Source organism: Neoarius graeffei, chromosome 11, assembly GCF_027579695.1.
Source record: "Neoarius graeffei isolate fNeoGra1 chromosome 11, fNeoGra1.pri, whole genome shotgun sequence".
Taxonomy (NCBI): domain Eukaryota; kingdom Metazoa; phylum Chordata; class Actinopteri; order Siluriformes; family Ariidae; genus Neoarius; species Neoarius graeffei.
Window position 1 is genome coordinate 56,154,958 of NC_083579.1, and position 19,358 is coordinate 56,174,315.

General features: G+C 46.1%; 1 protein-coding gene across 2 annotated transcripts in view; it reads left to right on the forward strand.

Moving 5' to 3' along the window:
- prkd3 (protein kinase D3) overlaps window positions 1–19,358 on the forward strand; it is a 116,695-nt gene that overhangs the window by 63,968 nt on the left and 33,369 nt on the right. For both annotated transcript variants that reach the window (XM_060934294.1, XM_060934296.1), the window contains exon 3: window positions 18,399–18,537. In XM_060934294.1, coding sequence (XP_060790277.1) covers window positions 18,399–18,537 — 139 coding nt within the window. The remainder of the gene's footprint in view (window positions 1–18,398; window positions 18,538–19,358) is intronic.

A 19,358-nucleotide genomic window follows, 5' to 3' on the forward strand; every position in this document is an offset into this window, starting at 1 on the left:
ACGTAGCATAAACCGTTCAGAAGTTATGTCAATCAATTTTCGATGCAAAATTTTACATGCTTAAAAATTCATAACAAATCTTCTGATTGCTCAAAACTGCTCATACTTCACACGCAAATCACTCATTGGGCTTCTGACATGTTACCCAATTTCTCTGATATTTCGCCACTGGGGGCGCTATTTTTGGGCAAAAAATCCAATCTTTCCTCAAATTTGGTCAAACTTCACGGCCACCCTCTTACTACCTCCCATGTCATGTATACCACGTTTTGGGAGTTTTCGTCCATGGGGGGCGCTGTTTTTGGCCGACGCAATTGCTCCAAAACGGGTTTTTGGTAAATAATTCCATAATGCATTTCCTTAACACCACTACCTTGTGATAGTGCGTTGCTGTTGTAGACACTTATTTTTCCAACTCCTCATCGCTCATGTACAGCATAGCGCCACCTACTGACATGGGAAAAACCAAAAAATTTATTCTTCAAAAATCTATATCTCATCTTCTATTTACTCAATTGTCATCAAACTTCATACGCAAACTCTTCATAGCTCACCTGACATATACGCCAAATTTTGTGCACTTTCGCCACTGGGGGCGCTATTTTTGGGCAAAAAATCCAATCTTTCCTCAAATTTGGTCAAACTTCACGGCCACCCTCTTCCTACCTCCCATGTCATGTATACCACATTTTGCGAATTTTCGTCCATGGGGGGCGCTGTTTTTGGCCGACGCAATTGCTCCAAAACGGGTTTTTGGTAAATAATTCCATCATGCTTTTCCTTCACACCACTACCTTGTGATTGTACGTTGCTGTTGTAGACGCTTTTCTTTCCAACTCATAATCGCTCATGTACAGCATAGCGCCACCTTCTGACATGAGAAAAACCAAAAAATTTATTCTTCAAAAATCTATATCTCATCTTCTATTTACTCAATTGTCATCAAACTTCATACGCAAACTCTTCATAGCTCACCTGACATATACGCCAAATTTTGTGCACTTTCGCCACTGGGGGCGCTATTTTTGGGCAAAAAATCCAATCTTTCCTCAAATTTGGTCAAACTTCACGGCCACCCTCTTCCTACCTCCCATGTCATGTATACCACATTTTGCGAATTTTCGTCCATGGGGGGCGCTGTTTTTGGCCGACGCAATTGCTCCAAAACGGGTTTTTGGTAAATAATTCCATCATGCTTTTCCTTCACACCACTACCTTGTGATAGTACGTTGCTGTTGTAGACGCTTTTCTTTCCAACTCATAATCGCTCATGTACAGCATAGCGCCACCTTCTGACATGAGAAAAACCAAAAAATTTATTCTTCAAAAATCTATATCTCATCTTCTATTTACTCAATTGTCATCAAACTTCATACGCAAACTCTTCATAGCTCACCTGACATATACGCCAAATTTTGTGCACTTTGGCCCCTGGGGGTGCTGGTTATGGCAAATATGATATTGCAGCTTCTGACTTGTCAAACTTGGCAAGCTAACTCTTTACAGGACCCTTATTGGGGCGCTTGCCATGGTCGACAACGCACGACATTTGGCTCCTTTTTCTTAGACTGCCACCGCTACTGAGAACCAGAAGCCCAGATCCAGGCCGGCCTCAGGGCCTCTATAGCGCCCCCCGAGCACCGTTCAGTGCGAGACCCTATTGTTGCCATGTGTCCATTTCTGTGGTTTGTCGCCATTGTGGGAGTAATGTCTCTTGCCGAAGAAGCTGTGGAAGGTATTTCGCGGGGACGCATGCCCCCGCCCCCCTTGGCCGCTGGCGCGAGGGCCCGTCGAGGCCGCTTGCGGCTTTAATTATTCTTCCGTCTTCTTCTTCTTCCGTCTTCTTCTTCTTCTTTATTTTTCTCCGCTGTTGGGCCATTTTCGGGGCGCTTGCCATGGGCGAAAACGCACGAAATTTGGCACCAGTTCCGAGAATTGCCACCGCTACTCAGAACCAAAAGCCCAAACTTGGCCGGGGCTCAGGGCCTCTATAGCGCCCCCTAAGTCGTTGTGATTTTGGCCTCCCGCATTAAGGTGCCTGGTTGCCATATAGTTTGTAGTAGTGGCATGCCATTTGGTATGCATATGTATCTGACTAAGCCGGACAAAAATGTCATGCCATTGCATTAGCCACGCCCAACAGGAAGTGAGGTAATTTCACTTTTGTGCGAAATGCATGGCCACGAAGACGGCGCAACTCCTCCTAGACCGTTCATTGGAATGTCACCAAAATTGATACACATCATCTACAGACATGGCTGACAAAAGTTACTAAATACGTTTCACGTAGGATAAACCGTTCAGAAGTTATACGTCAATCAATTTTCACTTCAAAATTTTACATGCTAAAAAATTCATAACAAATCTTCTAATTGCTCAACCCTGCTCATACTTCACACGCTAATCACTCATTGGGCTTCTGACATGTTAGCCCATTTCTGTGATATTTCGCCACAGGGGGCGCTATTTTTGGGCAAAAAATCCAATCTTTCCTCAAATTTGGTCAAACTTCACGGCCACCCTCTTTCTACCTCCCATGTCATGTATACCACATTTTGGGAATTTTCGTCCATGGGGGGCGCTGTTTTTGGCCGACGCAATTGCTCCAAAACGGGTTTTTGGTACATAATTCCATAATGCTTTCCCTTCACACCACTACCTTGTGATAGTACGTTGCTGTTGTAGACACTTATTTTTCCAACTCATAATCGCTCATGTACAGCATAGCGCCACCTACTGACATGGGAAAAACAAAAAAATTTATTCTTCAAAAATCCATATCTCATCTTCTATTTACTCAACTGTCATCAAACTTCATATCCAAACTCTTCATAGCTCACCTGACATATACGCCAAATTTTGTGCACTTTCGCCCCTGGGGGTGCTGGTTATGGCAAAAATGATATTGCAGCTTCTGATTTGTCAATCTTGGCAAGCAAACTCTTTACAAGACCCTTATTGGGGCGCTTGCCATGGTCGACGACGCACGAAATTTGGCTCCTTTTTCTTAGACTGCCACCGCTACTGAGAACCAGAGGCCCAGATCCAGGCGGGCCTCAGGGCCTCTATAGCGCCCCCTAAGTCGTTGTGATTTTGGCCTCCCGCATAAAGGTGCCTGGTTGCCATGTAGTTTGTACTAGTGGCATGCCATTTGGTACGCATATGTATCTCACTAAGCCGGACAAAAATGTCATGCCAATGCATTAGCCACGCCCAACAGGACGTGAGGTACTTTCACTTTTGTGCGAAATGCATGGCCACGAAGACGGCGCACCTCCTCCTAGGCCGTTCATAGGAATGTCACCAAAATTGATAGACATCATCTACAGACATGGCTGACAGAAGTTACTAGATACGTTTCACGTAGGATAAGCCGTTCAGAAGTTGTACGTCAATCAATTTTCAATGCAAAATTTTACATGCTTAAAAATTCATAACAAATCTTCTACTTGCTCAAAACTGCTCATACTTCACACGCAAATCAGTCATTGGGCTTCTGACATGTTACCCAATTTCTGTGATATTTCGCCACTGGGGGCGCTATTTTTGGGCAAAAAATCCAATCTTTCCTCAAATTTGGTCAAACTTCACGGCCACCCTCTTACTACCTCCCATGTCATGTATACCACATTTTGGGAATTTTCGTCCATGGGGGGCGCTGTTTTTGGCCGACGCAATTGCTCCAAAACGGGTTTTTGGTAAATAATTCCATAATGCTTTTCCTTCACACCACTACCTTGTGATAGTACGTTGCTGTTGTAGACTCTTATTTTGCCAACTCATAATCGCTCATGTACAGCATAGCGCCACCTACTGATATGGGAAAAACCAAAACATTTATTCTTCAAAAATCAATATCTCATCTTCTATTTACTCAATCTTGATCAAACTTGATCTGCTCACTCTTAACAGGTCACCTGACATATGTGCCAAATTTTGTGAACTTTTGCCACTGGGGGCGCTGTTTTCAGGCAACAATTTATATCTCGGCTTCTGATTGGTCAAACTTGATCAAACTTGTCAAAACAACTCTTCTTAGGTCCCTTGACATGTATACCAAATTTGGTGAACTTTCACCACTGGGGGCGCTCATTGCGCTGTAGCAGTTGCAGGAGAGGTGTTTACAGTCATGAGGCACCTGGAGTATGTTGTTTTGGTTGCCTTAAACACACATGACTTGTGGGGAATGGGTAGGCATTCGGGAGCAAGTGTTGTAGCATTACATACAGACTAATAGATGTCTAACAGAAGACAATCCTATGTAGCTATAGCTTGGTGACTGATGAGGTAAATACTTTAATTTGGTTGGGAAGCCATGGCATAAAATGTTCTGTCCATGACAACATCTCAGCGCACCGTGTACTCTGTGTCCAATTCTGTGCTTTGTCGCCATTGTGGGAGTAATGTCTCTTGCCGAAGAAGCTGTGGAAGGTATTTCGCGGGGACGCATGCCCCCGCCCCCCTTGGCCGCTGGCGCGAGGGCCCGTCGAGGCCGCTTGCGGCTTTAATTATTATTGTTGTTGTTGTTGTTGCTGCTGCTTCTTCCGTGTTTTTGCTTCGATATTCGCGCCAAGGTTTATGCAAACATAGCGACGTAACTGACGTATACAGCGACGTAACTGACGTATACAGCGACGTAATGACGTGTCTTCCCTTAGCACCGCGAGCAATGGAAAAGCAAACTGGTTCTCAGCTGGCTCGCAAGTTGAACGAGTTGTGAACCAGCACCAGCACTGGCCCCGAACCAGCCCTGGAACTGATTTGGTGGAAAAGGGGTATATGTCAGCCCTGCGATAACCTGGCGACTTGTCCAGGGTGTACCCCACCTCTCACCGATAGTCAGCTGGGATAGGCTCCAGCTTGCCTGCAACCCTGTAGAACAGGATAAGCGACTACAGATAATGGATGGATGGATAATGTGCCACCAATCCCTTCTCACCCTGTCTAAACAGACCTGTTCAACAAGGCTAATTAGAGGGCTTGTTCCTTTAAATGATAATGAGCCAGTGCTCACCCCACCCACCTCTTCCACCGGCCAATCAAGGTAGCATTTGGGTAATTCTGCCCCAAATCACTAGATTTAGAAAAATGTTCGCCACTGACGATCTCAGATTTGCTTCACACTTTCTGGAAATATTGTCAGTGTGCCCAATAAATAGTGTACAAAATTTTAGGCTTGTACCTTCATTAGTTTCTGAGATATAGGAGCTTTAAAAAAGGGGCGTGGCCCCAATTTCACTGTTGAAACGCGTGCTACAGAAAACGGACCTAACTTCCATAAGTCATTACTTTTAAACTATTCATGCAAGACACATTACATTTTCAAAGATTGTTCTTCAATGCCAGATGCCTTTAAATACTAAAATAGAAAGTTCAGAGTTCAATATTTGCCAAGTTATGGCTTGCTGAAAATTATAAAAAAAATGTGCTTTGGAGCAACTTTGACACCCCATATCTCCACATTAAAGCACACCAGATCTTTCAAATTTTCTTATTTATTACTCATGTTATAGTACTCTTTAGGCAACTAGGTATGTGTTCAAAAGAAATCAAACTTTCTGATTTATTAGGCTTTAAAAATAAAAAAAAACATTTTGCCCCTATAATTCAAATGCATATTAAAAATGTATGACAAGGCCTACCATTAAAAACAATCATACCACTGGAAAGAGCTTGTTTTGATTAGCAAATGCACAAAATTTGAAGTTGGTACCCTAAACCAAACTATAAATATTAAGGTATCAAGTACGGCATGTTTTATGATAGACGGAAATGCTGTTTTAAGGCATATTACAATACATTTACAAACCTACAGTGTAGGAAAAATAACCTTAAAAATACTTTATTTGAAGAGCTTAAACAGTGTATTGATTTGCTTTTCCACATCAGATGGAAGTTTATACTGCCTGCCAGTTGATGTAAGTGGGGCATCAATGATTTTCATGACATGCACCAGAGGGACCCAACAGTTATCCTCTCTCCTGGGCCAGCTGTAAGTCTAAGAAGGACCATGAGGATAATAATAATAATAATAATAATAAGTTAAATTTATATAGCGCCTTTCAAAAAACCCAAGGACGCTTTACAATTATAGACAAGGAAAGAAAAAAAAAAAATATATATATATAATAAAAAGTAAAAAGTCCACCAAGTAGGGGTCAGGATGTAATTCCCGTGGTGTAGCAGCCACAGTCCCACCAAAAGGCGCACGAAAACAAGTCCCACATCTCCAGCACCGACGCTGTGACGCCGTCAGCAACATCGCTCGAACACCACGCCGTGGATCCACACAGCGAGCAGAGAAGCTCCGCCACGCAGAGTGCTGATGTGTCCCAAACCGCCTGCACAGCCGCTGCGACGCCACCGAGCAACATCGCTCGGAACATCACGCCAAGCATTAAAGCACAGAGCGCTGGACAACCATGATGTAAATTGAGCAACAGGCTCACTGCAGTCCACAGCTGGGAGTGCAGGCATCACCCACAGTGAACCAAGGCCTGGAGGGAACCGACGCCCCAAACTGGGTCCGGAGCTACACCACAACCGGCGGACAAAACACTCAAACAAACACCAAACTACACAAACACACAGGAAAGAAAAAAAATAGAAAAAGAAATAAAATAAGAGTTCTGGTGAGAAGCGGCAGCCAGAACGCGCACGACGTACTCTCAACCGGAAACGGAAATGAAAAAAAAAATGCATAAGTAAAAGGATGCATAAATGTTACTTGTACATCTTGTTCCTCCTCTGATAATGCACGAATGTTGCCTATCCACCACTGTCTGTCATACAAACATACAACATGTTTACCAGGAATTGTATCTGCCAGAAAGACTGCTGATTTAACAGGGGTTTTATGCATTACTTGTGGCCGATTCCCACTCATATCCACAATGAAGCTAGGACCACCTGACACCCTGCTGACCTCCAGCTGGTTGGACATGATTGGAACGAATGAGTGGTTGTCTCCTGTTCCAGGAATAGTAGCTGACCTTGAAAATCTGGTCTCCAATGCTTTTCCAGTCTCCATAACTTCCCCTGTACCAACCCAGATGAAATGGATGTTCTTGATATGTTTTTCTGCCCACTAAAACAGATCAGATGGGGTTAGTATGTGATCAGTCGTGACTGCCTGGAAGCTAGCTCGAGCTGCAGACCGCTTTACAGTGCCTCCAATACCATCACAGGGTGATTTACCATGAGAAGTGGCAAAGAAATGCCATTCTGCCAAAAGTCCAAAATTGTCTGCATGCTTGATTAGATCTGTGAAATTTTTATAGTGTTTGTATTGGGCTGCTGATCCGTCATTGAAGTAAATGACCTTTTTCAGCTGGGGACGTAAATGGCATACATATGGTAAAAAGAATGCATGCACGACCACTGTATCATGCTTAAGGCAGTCACTTATTATGCAGATAGAGATGCATTTTGTTACTTTTGTACCATCTTCATTCTTTGCTCTAATGTACGCTGCAAATGGATGAACAGTGCATTGGCTGTTGTCCCAGTGGTATCCCTGGGCAGAATCATGTACACGGAATGAATAGTTTTCGGCAAAATCCAAAAGCATAATACATTTCATCTGCTGACAGATTTTCCTTCAAATTCTTCAAATATCCACTCTGGTGTTTGGCAATGAAATGATGTTTTGCTAGTTTGTCTGCTAGTAGATTATATGCCTTAAAACAGCATTTCCATCTATTGTAAAACATGCATAATTGATACCTTAATATTTATAGTTTGGTTTAGGGTACCAACTTCATATTTTGTGCATTTGCTAATCAAAACAAGCTCTTTCCAGTGGTATAATTGTTTTTATGGTAGGCCTTGTCATACATTTGTAATATGCATTTGAATTATAGTTGCAAAATGTTTTTTTAATTTTTAAAGCCTAATAAATCAGAAAGTTTGATTTCTTTTGAACACATACCTAGTTGCCTAAAGAGTACTATAACATGAGTAATAAATAAGAAAATTTGAAAGATCTGGTGTGCTTTAATGTGGAGATATGGGGCGTCAAAGTTGCTCCAAAGCACATTTTTTTAATGATTTTCAGCAAGCCATAACTTGGCAAATATTGAACTGTAAACTTTCTATTTTAGTATTTAAAGGCATCTGGCATTGAAGAACAATCCTTGAAAATTTAATGTATCTTACATGAATAGTTTAAAAGTAATGACTTATGGAAGTTAGGTCCGTTTTCTGTAGCACGTGTTTTAACAGTGAAATTGGGGCCATGCCCCTTTTTTAAGCCCCTATATCTCAGAAACTAATGAAGGTACAAGCCTAAAATTTTGTAAACTATTTATTGGACACACTGACAATATTTCCAGAAGGTATGAAGCAAATCTGAGGCTACATCCACACGACAACGGCAACGAGATGATTTTTTTTTTTTAAATATCGCGTCCACATGGGCAACGGATCAGAAAAATATAAGGTCCATATGGGAACGGAACGCTTGCTGAAAATGATGCAATACACATGCCACACCTCTAGGTGCGCTGTAAGACGGTCCCATCGGAGACACCAGAACAATAGAAGAAGTAGACGCATGCGCATAAACCCCTTCTTCTATAGCATTAGCCACATAAAGTTTTGATTATTAATCAGTAGCGTAAAACCAAAGACGCGGAAAGAGGAATGAACGGGGGTAGATGGAAGCTGGTACGCCAACATTCTGATATCCTCCAGAATTCTTTAATGGTCCGGAATAAATTGAATGCTACACGTTGATGGATTACTCTGCTCTTCTACGCCCTTTTTGAGGAATGTATTGTCGGACTTAAACCAACATCTGAAGAGGTGAGATCGCTCCTTTTTTTTTTTCCTATTTTTGCTGGCGGGATTGGTTTTGTTTTTGGAAAGCGTATGGGCGGTGCGCGGTTTTGGTTACTGCGGACTAAAGACTCTGCCCTCTCACACTCTCTCTCTCTCACTTTGCACCATTACACAATAAATATTCACAGTGAAAATATTTTGTAAGTGCGTTTCATGAACCAAGTTATAGGATTTGTTGACAACTCGCATCGCGTTCGTTACACTTCTACCCGGCGTGAAGCACTGACAGTCATGTGGTTGTGACATCATCGTAAACAAATCCATTCTACTCATCCAGACGACTTCGCAACGGCTCCGTTGCCAGATTTTTCCACTCTGGGACCTGTTCTCAAAAGATTTCGTTTTGGGGCACCCAAAACGCCGGTGCCGTGTGGACGCCAGGCCGAAACGATAAACAATTTTATCAGATTCACCTGAATCCGTTGCCGTGTGGACAGGGCCTGAGATGGTCAGTGGCGAGGCCTGTGGTGATTTCACATGGATTGACCCACTTTCCTCATGAATATTCATTAACAAAAGCAGTTCTCAAGCCATGAGTGGAGATACTCAGATGAGGGGGCAGCAAAATTCCTTGAGCTCCTTGTTATGTAGAAAGAGGAGCAAAATCCGAACGGCTTGTTGAAGCACATATTTTCTGAAATAGGCAGCGCAAAAGAAACTGACTGGTTTGCCTTAATTCAGAGTTTGTGGGTTGGTGGGCACTCCAGCTACCCAAAAGTATGTGCACAAGCACTGAAAAAGTGAGTTTTTCACGTGTCCCCTTTAAAATCACAGAATTGCAGAATTGTTAAAATGTGAAAACAAGAATATGCTTTACTCTTAGGCTTATAATTAACAAATTATATCCGGGGTATTGAAAACAGGAAAAATACTTTTTGAAAATGTCTTCTGTAGATATGACTGTGAGTTGGCCTAGTGGTTAGTGTGTCCGCCTCTCGACCGGGAGATTGCGTGTTCTACTTGTGGTCGGTTCATACCAAAGACAGTTTATTTCAGTTTAGGTTTGTGTTGTGTAATGCCTCTGACAGGTGGGATCTCTTGGGAAGGGGAACTGACTTAGTATCATTGGTTGCAGTCATATCCTGGCAGAGACCATACAAGACAAGTGATTATCTTACTACTCCGATTTCACAAGTATATGATCTTTTAGGGCGTATTCACACCTACGTTGTTTGGTCCGGACCAAATGACCAAACGAACCAAATTTCCCTTGGTCCGGACCTTTTGGGTTGGTCTGAATACAAACCACCGAACTCTGGTCCGGACCAAACAAGCGGACCGAGACCGAGCTGCAAGGTTGGACTCGGTCTGGACCAAAGGAACCCTGGTGCGGATCTTTTGGAGGTGTGAAAGCAGACTGGACCTAATCCGACAGTTTTTCTTTTTTGTACCTCGGGAGCTTCCGTCGTTTGTCGAGCATTATGGGAAACAGAGTCTTGACACGCCACCGCAAAGTGCAAACATTGTTTCGGTTGTCAAGGGAACCTTACAACAGTCGTTCAGTCATTCAGACCAGTGGTAGGCTAGACTACAGAGTACAAAAAATGAGTAGGGGGCAAACGTGGGCCGAGGAAGAAACGCGCACCCTTGTGGATATATGGGCAGATGTCCACATATCTGAGCTTTTGGAGAGAACACACAAAAATGCCGACGTGTTTGCTGTATTCAGTGAGAAAATGAAGGAGAAGGGGTTCACGCGCTCCCCAGAACAATGTCGACTAAAAGTGAAGAAACTCCGTCAGACCAACATTAAAATCAGGGACATTCTTTCAAAAAGTGGCGGTACTAGCGACGCAAAAAAGAAATTCATCTATTACGATGGATAAGGCGAATATCCCGACACATACCTCCTCCGTCTTGCGTGAAGAGCCAGAACTGTCACAACATGAAGTGCGCTCATCAGCGCTATCCTCCGTAGCCGCCTTGCCCTTTGAAGTCGTCGTTGATAAATTACTTGTACAACAGCATAGTAATCGCACAATTGTGAAAACAGTAAAAACTGGAAAAAACATATAGCTTTGATGACATTAAAAAGAATAACAGCACGGAAAGCCTCCATGACTACTTTTGAACTTAACGCTTTGTGCGCGTGTCGTCTCTGACCAATAGCTGAACGACCTCAGGGCGCGTGGCTTTGTTGACAGATTTTGGTCCGCTTACTAAAATGTACAGTGTGAAAGCGAACTGCACCAAAATGAAAAAATAAAAAAACCATTTGGTTCGGACCAAAGCAAGTGAACTATCGAACTATCCTGGTCTGAATACACCCTTATGCCGCTTTTCCACTACAAACGCGGCTGAGTCAGGCTGAGCCGTGCCGTGCTGAGTCGAGCTGAGTGGGGCTGTTGGGGTTGCATTTCGACTACAACCGCGCTGAACCGTGCTGGCTGGAAGTGGGTGGACACATTGGGTGGAGTTAGCGAAAGTGGGTGGACGTCACGTGATGTCGTTAAGCAGCGCAAACAGTGACATCAGTGAGCTTTTAAGCGGTAGTCTCACGACCCGAATAGTAAACAATAAACATGGAGGACATGGAGTCGTTAGTGTTGCTGGTCTTGGTTCTGTGGCTTGTTGTCACCGACAACGCCAACAGATGCTGGCAAGAGCGTATAGATGAGGCGAGGCGCATAAGGCTTCAGAAATTCTCGTAATTCTTCTTCTTCCGGGTTTGCGGTGTTTACAGATCCCAGCGTGCTCGCGGGGCGTGTGTGGGCATGTGAGGACACTCCTCCTCACCAATCAGTGCACAGGGGAGTGTCTGCTCACGCCCCCAGCCTCACTCGGCTCGCTTTGGCTCGCTTCAGCCCCACTCCAAAACGGTGCGAGTTTTAGGGGCTAAGCAGGGCTGAAGCGAGCTGAGTCGTGCTGTTCTTTGGTAGTCGAAACGCGAGCCGTGTCGGGCTGAAGTGAGCTGAAGCGAGCTGAAGTGAGCTGAAAAAGGGTAGTGGAAAAGGGCCATTAGATCCTATATCCCTCTAGCTAGGGGAAGCCATGGCCTAATGGTTAGACAACAGCTTTGGGATCAAAAGGTTGCCAGTTCAATTCCCTGGACCACCAGGAATGGCTGAAGTGACCTTGAGCAAGGCACCTAACCCCTAACTGCTCTGACTCCATTGTACATCGCTCTGGATAAGAGTGTCTGCTAAATGCCTGTAATGTAATGTAATGTAATGTAAATAGCTGGACCCCACAGTCAGCATTACCAATAATCCAGAAAGCTGAGCCATTATACCACATTTGCAAATAGAGAAAAGGCAGTGTGATAAACTGATGTGTGACCTTTTTCCCTGAATACATGCATGATAGAATAATTTCAGTGAAATAGTTACAGCCATAGAGCTATCGTGTTCTACATTATGGAGGCTGTTGAGTTAATGTTTTGATAATGTTTCCTTATAAAGACACCTCTGTAACAAAAACTTGTGTTGTGTATTAGCCATTTAAATTACATCATTATTGATTTTACTACCTGCACAATTAAAAGAAACAAGAGTGTGAACCCTTGTCTTCTGCGGTAAAGGTGCTGTATATCAGTTCTGTTCCCTCTGTTATGAGGAGAGAGAAGTGTGTAGCCTGAGGAAGTGGGGGTGACTCATTGCTATAGGATCTGTTCCAACAGATGTTTTTAAGCACGTCTTATTGCTAGGCTAATATTCTGGGCATTTACACAAGGGCCTCTGCACTGCATGTCTCTCAGCTTGTGTAATCTGCTTGTGAGGAGAGCCATTCCTCAAAAACTGAACAGCCCCCTGTGGTTATTGCTCCCATCATCCTCATAATCGTCTCCGTCATGATAGGTTTTAATAAATTGCTTTATACGCGCATTTTATGTCTGTACATCATATTGGGAAACTAAAGTTTATATGACTGAAAATTATACACTAGAAACCCCAGCAAGGATCTACACTAAGCTGCAAACATATCCGCAAACATACATTCCAATAAGCCATTTGTCATGTGATTAAGGTGTGATGTATAAATCAGTTGGCATTCAATTAAATGTTGTAAAGAGTAAAATGTGTGATTGTAGTGACTTTGAACTATTCAAGGTCAGATGTAGGATCTTCCAAGCAGCTTGTTCACTTGACTTTTGTGCCCCCACCCCTTTCAAGTGTGTCTTCTGAATCATGCGAAAAGCAAAAAAGTTAAGGATCAGAGAGGTCTAAAGGACAAATGTGCAATTTGTAAAAGCAAACAGACAATCTACAGCCAAGCAAACCATATCTCAATGTCCTCTGATATGGCACCACGTATCAGAATTTGTCTTGAATGGGCTACATCAGCTAAAGACCGCATCAGGCTCTTGTATTTCTCTTTTCTTAATTGGTTCCCAAGTGTGGCAGCCAAAAGAAAAGTGTAAAACCTAGAAATTATTCCCTTATTATTAATAAATTATTCATCCATCCATGTCAAAATGTGCGAGAATGTATGCTACAGTAAAAGATGGCACAAAAAGAAAATGAAAAATAAAATAAAGGTGGGGCGGCACGGTGGTGTAGTGGTTAGCGCTGTCGCCTCACAGCAAGAAGGTCCAGGTTCGAGTCCCGTGGCCGGCGAGGGCCTTTCTGTGCGGAGTTTGCATGTTCTCCCCGTGTCCGCGTGGGTTTCCTCCGGGTGCTCCGGTTTCCCCCACAGTCCAAAGACATGCAGGTCAGGTTAACTGGTGACTCTAAATTGACCGTAGGTGTGAATGTGAGTGTGAATGGTTGTCTGTGTCTATGTGTCAGCCCTGTGATGACCTGGCGACTTGTCCAGGGTGTACCCCGCCTTTCGCCCGTAGTCAGCTGGGATAGGCTCCAGCTTGCCTGCGACCCTGTAGAACAGGATAAAGCAGCTAGAGATAATGAGATGAGATGAGAATTTGTGCAAACAACACGAGTCCACTGAGTCCATTTGGTGTCAGCAGGAAAGGCTGGTTGTAGCAGTGTGATTGTGTGGCAGCATGTTTTCTTGGCGTATGGTAGAGCCCCCCTCCTTGAACTGCCACCTTATTGTGGTGGAGGGGTTTGTGTGCTTGAATGATCCTAGGAGCTATGTTGTCGGGGGCATTATGCCCCTGTCAGGGTTTCCCAAGGCAGACAGGTCCTAGGTGACAGGCCAGACTAAGAGCAGTTCACCAAAACCCCTATGGAGAAAAATCCGAGGACCGTGACGTCGCCCGGGATGACGCAGCCGGGGCCCCACCCTGGAGCCAGGCCCGGGGTTGGGGCTCGTATGCGAGCGCTTGGTGGCCGGGCCTTTGCCCATGGGGCCCGGCCGGGCTCAGCCCGAAGAGCTGACGTGGGCCCGACCTCCTGTGGGTTCACCACCCACAGAGGTAGCAGTAGGGGACTGGTGCAATGTGGATTGGGTGGCAGTCGAAGGCAGGGGCCTCGACGACCTGATCCCCGGACACAGCGGCTGGCTGTTGGGACATGGAATGTCACTTCGCTGGGGGGGAAAGAGCCTGAGCTTGTGCGGGAGGTTGAGAGGTACCGGCTAGAGATAGTCGGGCTCACCTCCACGCACAGCTTGGGCTCTGGAACCCAGCTCCTCGAGAGGGGCTGGACTCTCCACTTCTCTGGAGTCGCCCGTGGTGAGCGGCGGCGGGCTGGTGTGGGCTTGCTTATAGCTCCCCAGCTCAGCCGCCATGTGTTGGAGTTTACCCCAGTGAACGAGAGGGTCGCCTCGCTGCGCCTTCGGATTGGGGAGAGGGCTCTTGCTGTTGTTTGTGCCTATGGCCCAAATAGCAGTATAGAGTATCCGGCCTTCTTGGAGTCCCTGGGAGAGGTACTGAGGAGTGCTCAGACTGGGGACTCCATTGTGTTACTGGGGGACTTCAATGCTCACGTGGGAGATGACAGTGACACCTGGAGGGGCGTGGTTGGGAGGAACGGCCTCCCCGATCTGAACCCGAGTGGTGTTTTGTTATTGGACTTCTGTGCTAGTCATGGTTTGTCCATAACGAACACCATGTTCGAGCATAGGGGTGTCCATAAGTGCACGTGGCACCAGGACACCTTAGGTCGGAGGTCAATGATAGACCTTGTAGTCGTTTCATCTGATCTCCGGCCCTATGTCTTGGACACTCGGGTGAAGAGAGGGGCTGAGCTGTCAACTGATCACCACCTGGTGGTGAGTTGGATCCGCTGGCGGAGGAGGAAGCTGGACAGACCTGGCAGGCCCAAACGTATGGTGAGGGTCTGCTGGGAACGTCTGGCCGAGCACTCTGTCGGGGAGGTCTTTAACTCCCACCTCCGGGAGAGCTTTTCCCAGCTTCCGAGGGAGGCGGGGGACATTGAGTCTGAGTGGACCATGTTCTCTACCTCCATTGTGGACGCAGCTGTTCAGAGCTGTGGCCGCAAGGTCTCCGGTGCCTGTCGTGGCGGCAATCCCCGAACCCGGTGGTGGACACCAGAAGTAAGGGATGCCGTCAAGCTGAAGAAGGAGTCCTATCGGGCCATGTTAACCTCCAGGACTCCCGAGGCAGCTGACGGGTATCGGCAGGCCAGGCGTGCTGCAGCTCGGGCAGTTGCGGAGGCAAAAACTCGGAACTGGGAGGAGTTCGGGGAGGCCATGGAGAAGGACTATCGGTCGGCCTCGAAGAAATTCTGGCAAACCGTCCGGCGCCTCAGGAGGGGGAAGCAGTACTCTGCCAACACTGTTTACAGTGCGGGTGGGGAGCTGTTGACCTCGACTGGGGACATTGTCGGGCGGTGGAAGGAATACTTTGAGGATCTCCTCAATCCCACCGTCATGTCTTCCACTGAGGAGACTGAGGCTGATGACTCAGAGGTGGACTCGTCCATTACCCAAGCCGAAGTCACTGAGGTGGTTTGCAAGCTCCTCGGTGGCAAGGCACCGGGGGTGGATGAGATCCGCCCTGAGTATCTCAAGTCTCTGGATGTTGTGGGGCTGTCTTGGTTGACACGCCTCTGCAACATCGCGTGGCGGTCAGGGACAGTGCCTCTGGAGTGGCAGACTGGGGTGGTGGTCCCTCTTTTTAAGAAAGGGGACCGGAGAGTGTGCCCCAATTATAGGGGAATCACACTTCTCAGCCTCCCAGGGAAGGTTTACTCCAGGGTACTGGAGAGGAGAATTCGACCAATAGTCGAACCTCGGATCCAGGAGGAACAATGCGGTTTTCGTCCTGGTCGCGGAACACTGGACCAGCTCTATACCCTTCATAGGGTGCTCGAGGGTTCATGGGAGTTTGCCCAACCAGTCCACATGTGCTTTGTGGATCTGGAGAAGGCATTCGACCGTGTCCCCCGTAGTATTCTGTGGGGGGTGCTTCGGGAGTATGGGGTTCGGGGCTCTTTGCTAAGGGCTGTCCGGTCCCTGTACGAACGGAGCAGGAGTCTGGTTCGCATTGCCGGCAGTAAGTCAGACCTGTTCCCAGTGCATGTTGGACTCCGGCAGGGCTGCCCTTTGTCACCGGTTCTGTTCATAATTTTTATGGACAGAATTTCTAGGCGCAGCCAGGGGCCAGAAGGAATCCTGTTTGGGAACCACAGGATTTCATCTCTGCTTTTTGCGGATGATGTTGTCCTGTTGGCTTCTTCAAACCAGGACCTTCAGCATGCACTGGGGCGGTTTGCAGTCGAGTGTGAAGCGGCTGGGATGAGAATCAGCACCTCCAAGTCCGAGGCCATGGTTCTCGACCGGAAAAGGGTGGCTTGCCCTCTCCAGGTTGGTGGAGAAGTTCTGCCTCAAGTGGAGGAGTTTAAGTATCTCGGGATCTTGTTCACGAGTGAGGGAAGGATGGAGCGTGAGATCGACAGGCGGATCGGTGCAGCCTCCGCAGTGATGCGGTCGCTTTACCGGTCCGTTGTGGTGAAGAAGGAGCTGAGCCAAAAGGCGAAGCTCTCAATTTACCGGTCGATCTACGTTCCGACTCTCACCTATGGTCATGAGCTTTGGGTAATGACCGAAAGGACAAGATCGCGGATACAAGCGGCCGAAATGAGTTTCCTTCGCAGGGTGGCTGGGCGCTCCCTTAGAGATAGGGTGAGAAGCACAGTCACTCGGGAGGAGCTCGGAGTAGAGCCGCTGCTGCTCCACATCGAGAGGAATCAGCTGAGGTGGCTCGGGCATCTTTTTCGGATGCCTCCTGGACGCCTCCCTGGGGAGGTGTTCCAGGCATGTCCCCCCGGGAGGAGGCCCCGGGGAAGACCCAGGACACGCTGGAGGGACTATGTCTCTCGGCTGGCCTGGGAACGCCTCGGTGTTCTTCCCGAGGAGCTGGCCGAGGTGTCTGGGGAAAGGGAAGTTTGGGCTTCCCTGCTTAGACTGCTGCCTCCGCGACCCGGTCCCGGATAAAGCGGAAGAAGACGAGACGAGACGAGACGAGATGGTAGAGCCTCTGATATCCACTGAAAGATGTCTGGATGGGTGTAGTGCATCTAAACAATGTTGCTAATCCCTTCATGGCTACCGTTTATCCTTATTTGGAAGGGACACTTCCAGGCATGCATCATATTCCAAAGCATCATCACTGAATGATTCCAGGAACCTGCCAATGAAGTTTGAGTTTTATTGGCCTGTACATTGTCTGAACCTCAACCCTATGAAGCATCCTTGGAGTAAGTGGACAATTACTCACAGCAAGACTGCCACTAAATTTGCAGCAACTGCACTGTGCAGTCCTTTCTGCATGATTCTTGCTCAGTGTATCCAGCCTGTTGTAAACTGCATGCCGAGGCAAATTAATTCTGTTCTAAAGACCAAAAGAGGCACAACATGCTACTAGATAGGCATACCTAATACTATTACCTAAACCGGCAATCTTTATCTTCTTCAATTTAGATGGTAAGAGGGTGGCATGGTGGTGTTGTGGTTAGCACTGGCGCCTCACAGCAAGAAGGTCCTGGGTTTGAGCCCAGCGGCCGACGAAGGCCTTTCTGTGTGGAGTTTGCATGTTCTCCCCGTGTCCGCGTGAGTTTCCCCCAAAGGCATGCAGGTTAGGCTAATTGGTGGCGCTAAATTGACTGTAGGTGTGAATGTGAGTGTGAATGGTTGTCTGTGTCTATGTGTCAGCCCTGCGATGACCTGGCCACTTGTCCAGGGTGTACCCCGCCTCTCCCCCATAGTCAGCAGGGATAGGCTCCAGCTTGCCTGCGACCCTGTAGGACAGGATAAGTGGCTACAGATGATGGATGGATGGATGGATGAATTTAGATGATAAGACTGTGGATTAGAACAGTTCTTTTAGCATGTTCTAGGTGTGATTATGAATACTGATATTATTAAGGTGTAACTTCACCCGCAGCACCCCCTGAGCCTAAATTTTAATATAAATTTCATCACGTAGATAACTCTGAAATGGTTGACTCTACGTCAGCATCGGCCTTGCAAAATTCAGGATGACTGTAAACATTAAATGGCATGTTGAGCCATTTTCAATCTACAAAATGCTGACTATTATAGATTTGCTAAGATATTAAATATTAACACCAGTATTATTGTGTTTAATCACAGTATATGGTCAGTACACAGTCATATCATTTAGTTTACAGCTCAAAAAATTTGTTTAAGTGTGCAGTACCTCTTTAATAAATGCTCTTTGTTGTCTTCAGTTCCCAGAATGTGGATTCTTCGGTATGTATGACAAGATCTTGCTCTTTCGCCATGACCTGAACACTGACAACATTCTGCAGCGACTTACGGCAGCAGAGGATATCCATGAGGGAGACCTGATTGAGGTGGTCCTTTCAGGTAAGTTCTGGGCTTTTTACCTTCATCTTTGAAAGCCTTGCCAAGGGTGTTTTTGGAGAAACTGCAGAAATCCTGTTTCATGTTTGTCAAACAGATGGTCAGTGCTAGTGAGGGTGATATAGAACTGACTAGTGTTAAATGGAGTACAATTCTGACACTGCTGGACTGTGCTGGCACTGGCACACAACATTCTTTGTCAATAAAAGTTTAGTTATCTTTGAATAATTGCAAACAGGATAGAGCCCTTAAGAGGCTACCATTCACAATCGGTTTCAGATGAGCACTAAGTTAATGCCAAACACCATTGTGTTGAGAAAATTCAAGTTAAACACATAAACTCAAGGGTTTCTCTTCTTTCAATGGACAAGGAGGGTGACATACTGGCCCATATTGTTTAAAAAATAGTCTACTATAGCACTTTGTCAAAATAAGTGAGTATCAAATCATAAAAGCAGCGTAGGAAAAAATGGCTTTTGAATTTACAGTCAGCTTCTGGTTTTGGGGGAAGGTTTATGGGCTGTTCCTGTCCTGAATGACTTTTGCATCCTGCACTGTAAGTGCTGCTCTGTGAGCGCTGATTTTCCTGTCATTTGTATCATCTCCACAGGGGAGTAATACAGCACACCTGCCTCACACATCCTCCTCGCACACTGGATTTCACACACAAATGCCAAGCAGAAATTAGTGTCATATTTTGGCACTCGTGCTTGACTAGTATTGTCCTGCAATAGCACCAAAACTCTCAGCAGTATCTTTCCATTCCTAATAGAGGAAACTCAGTGCATGCTGAATGCATGGCACTTTCAACGTATCATACCGTA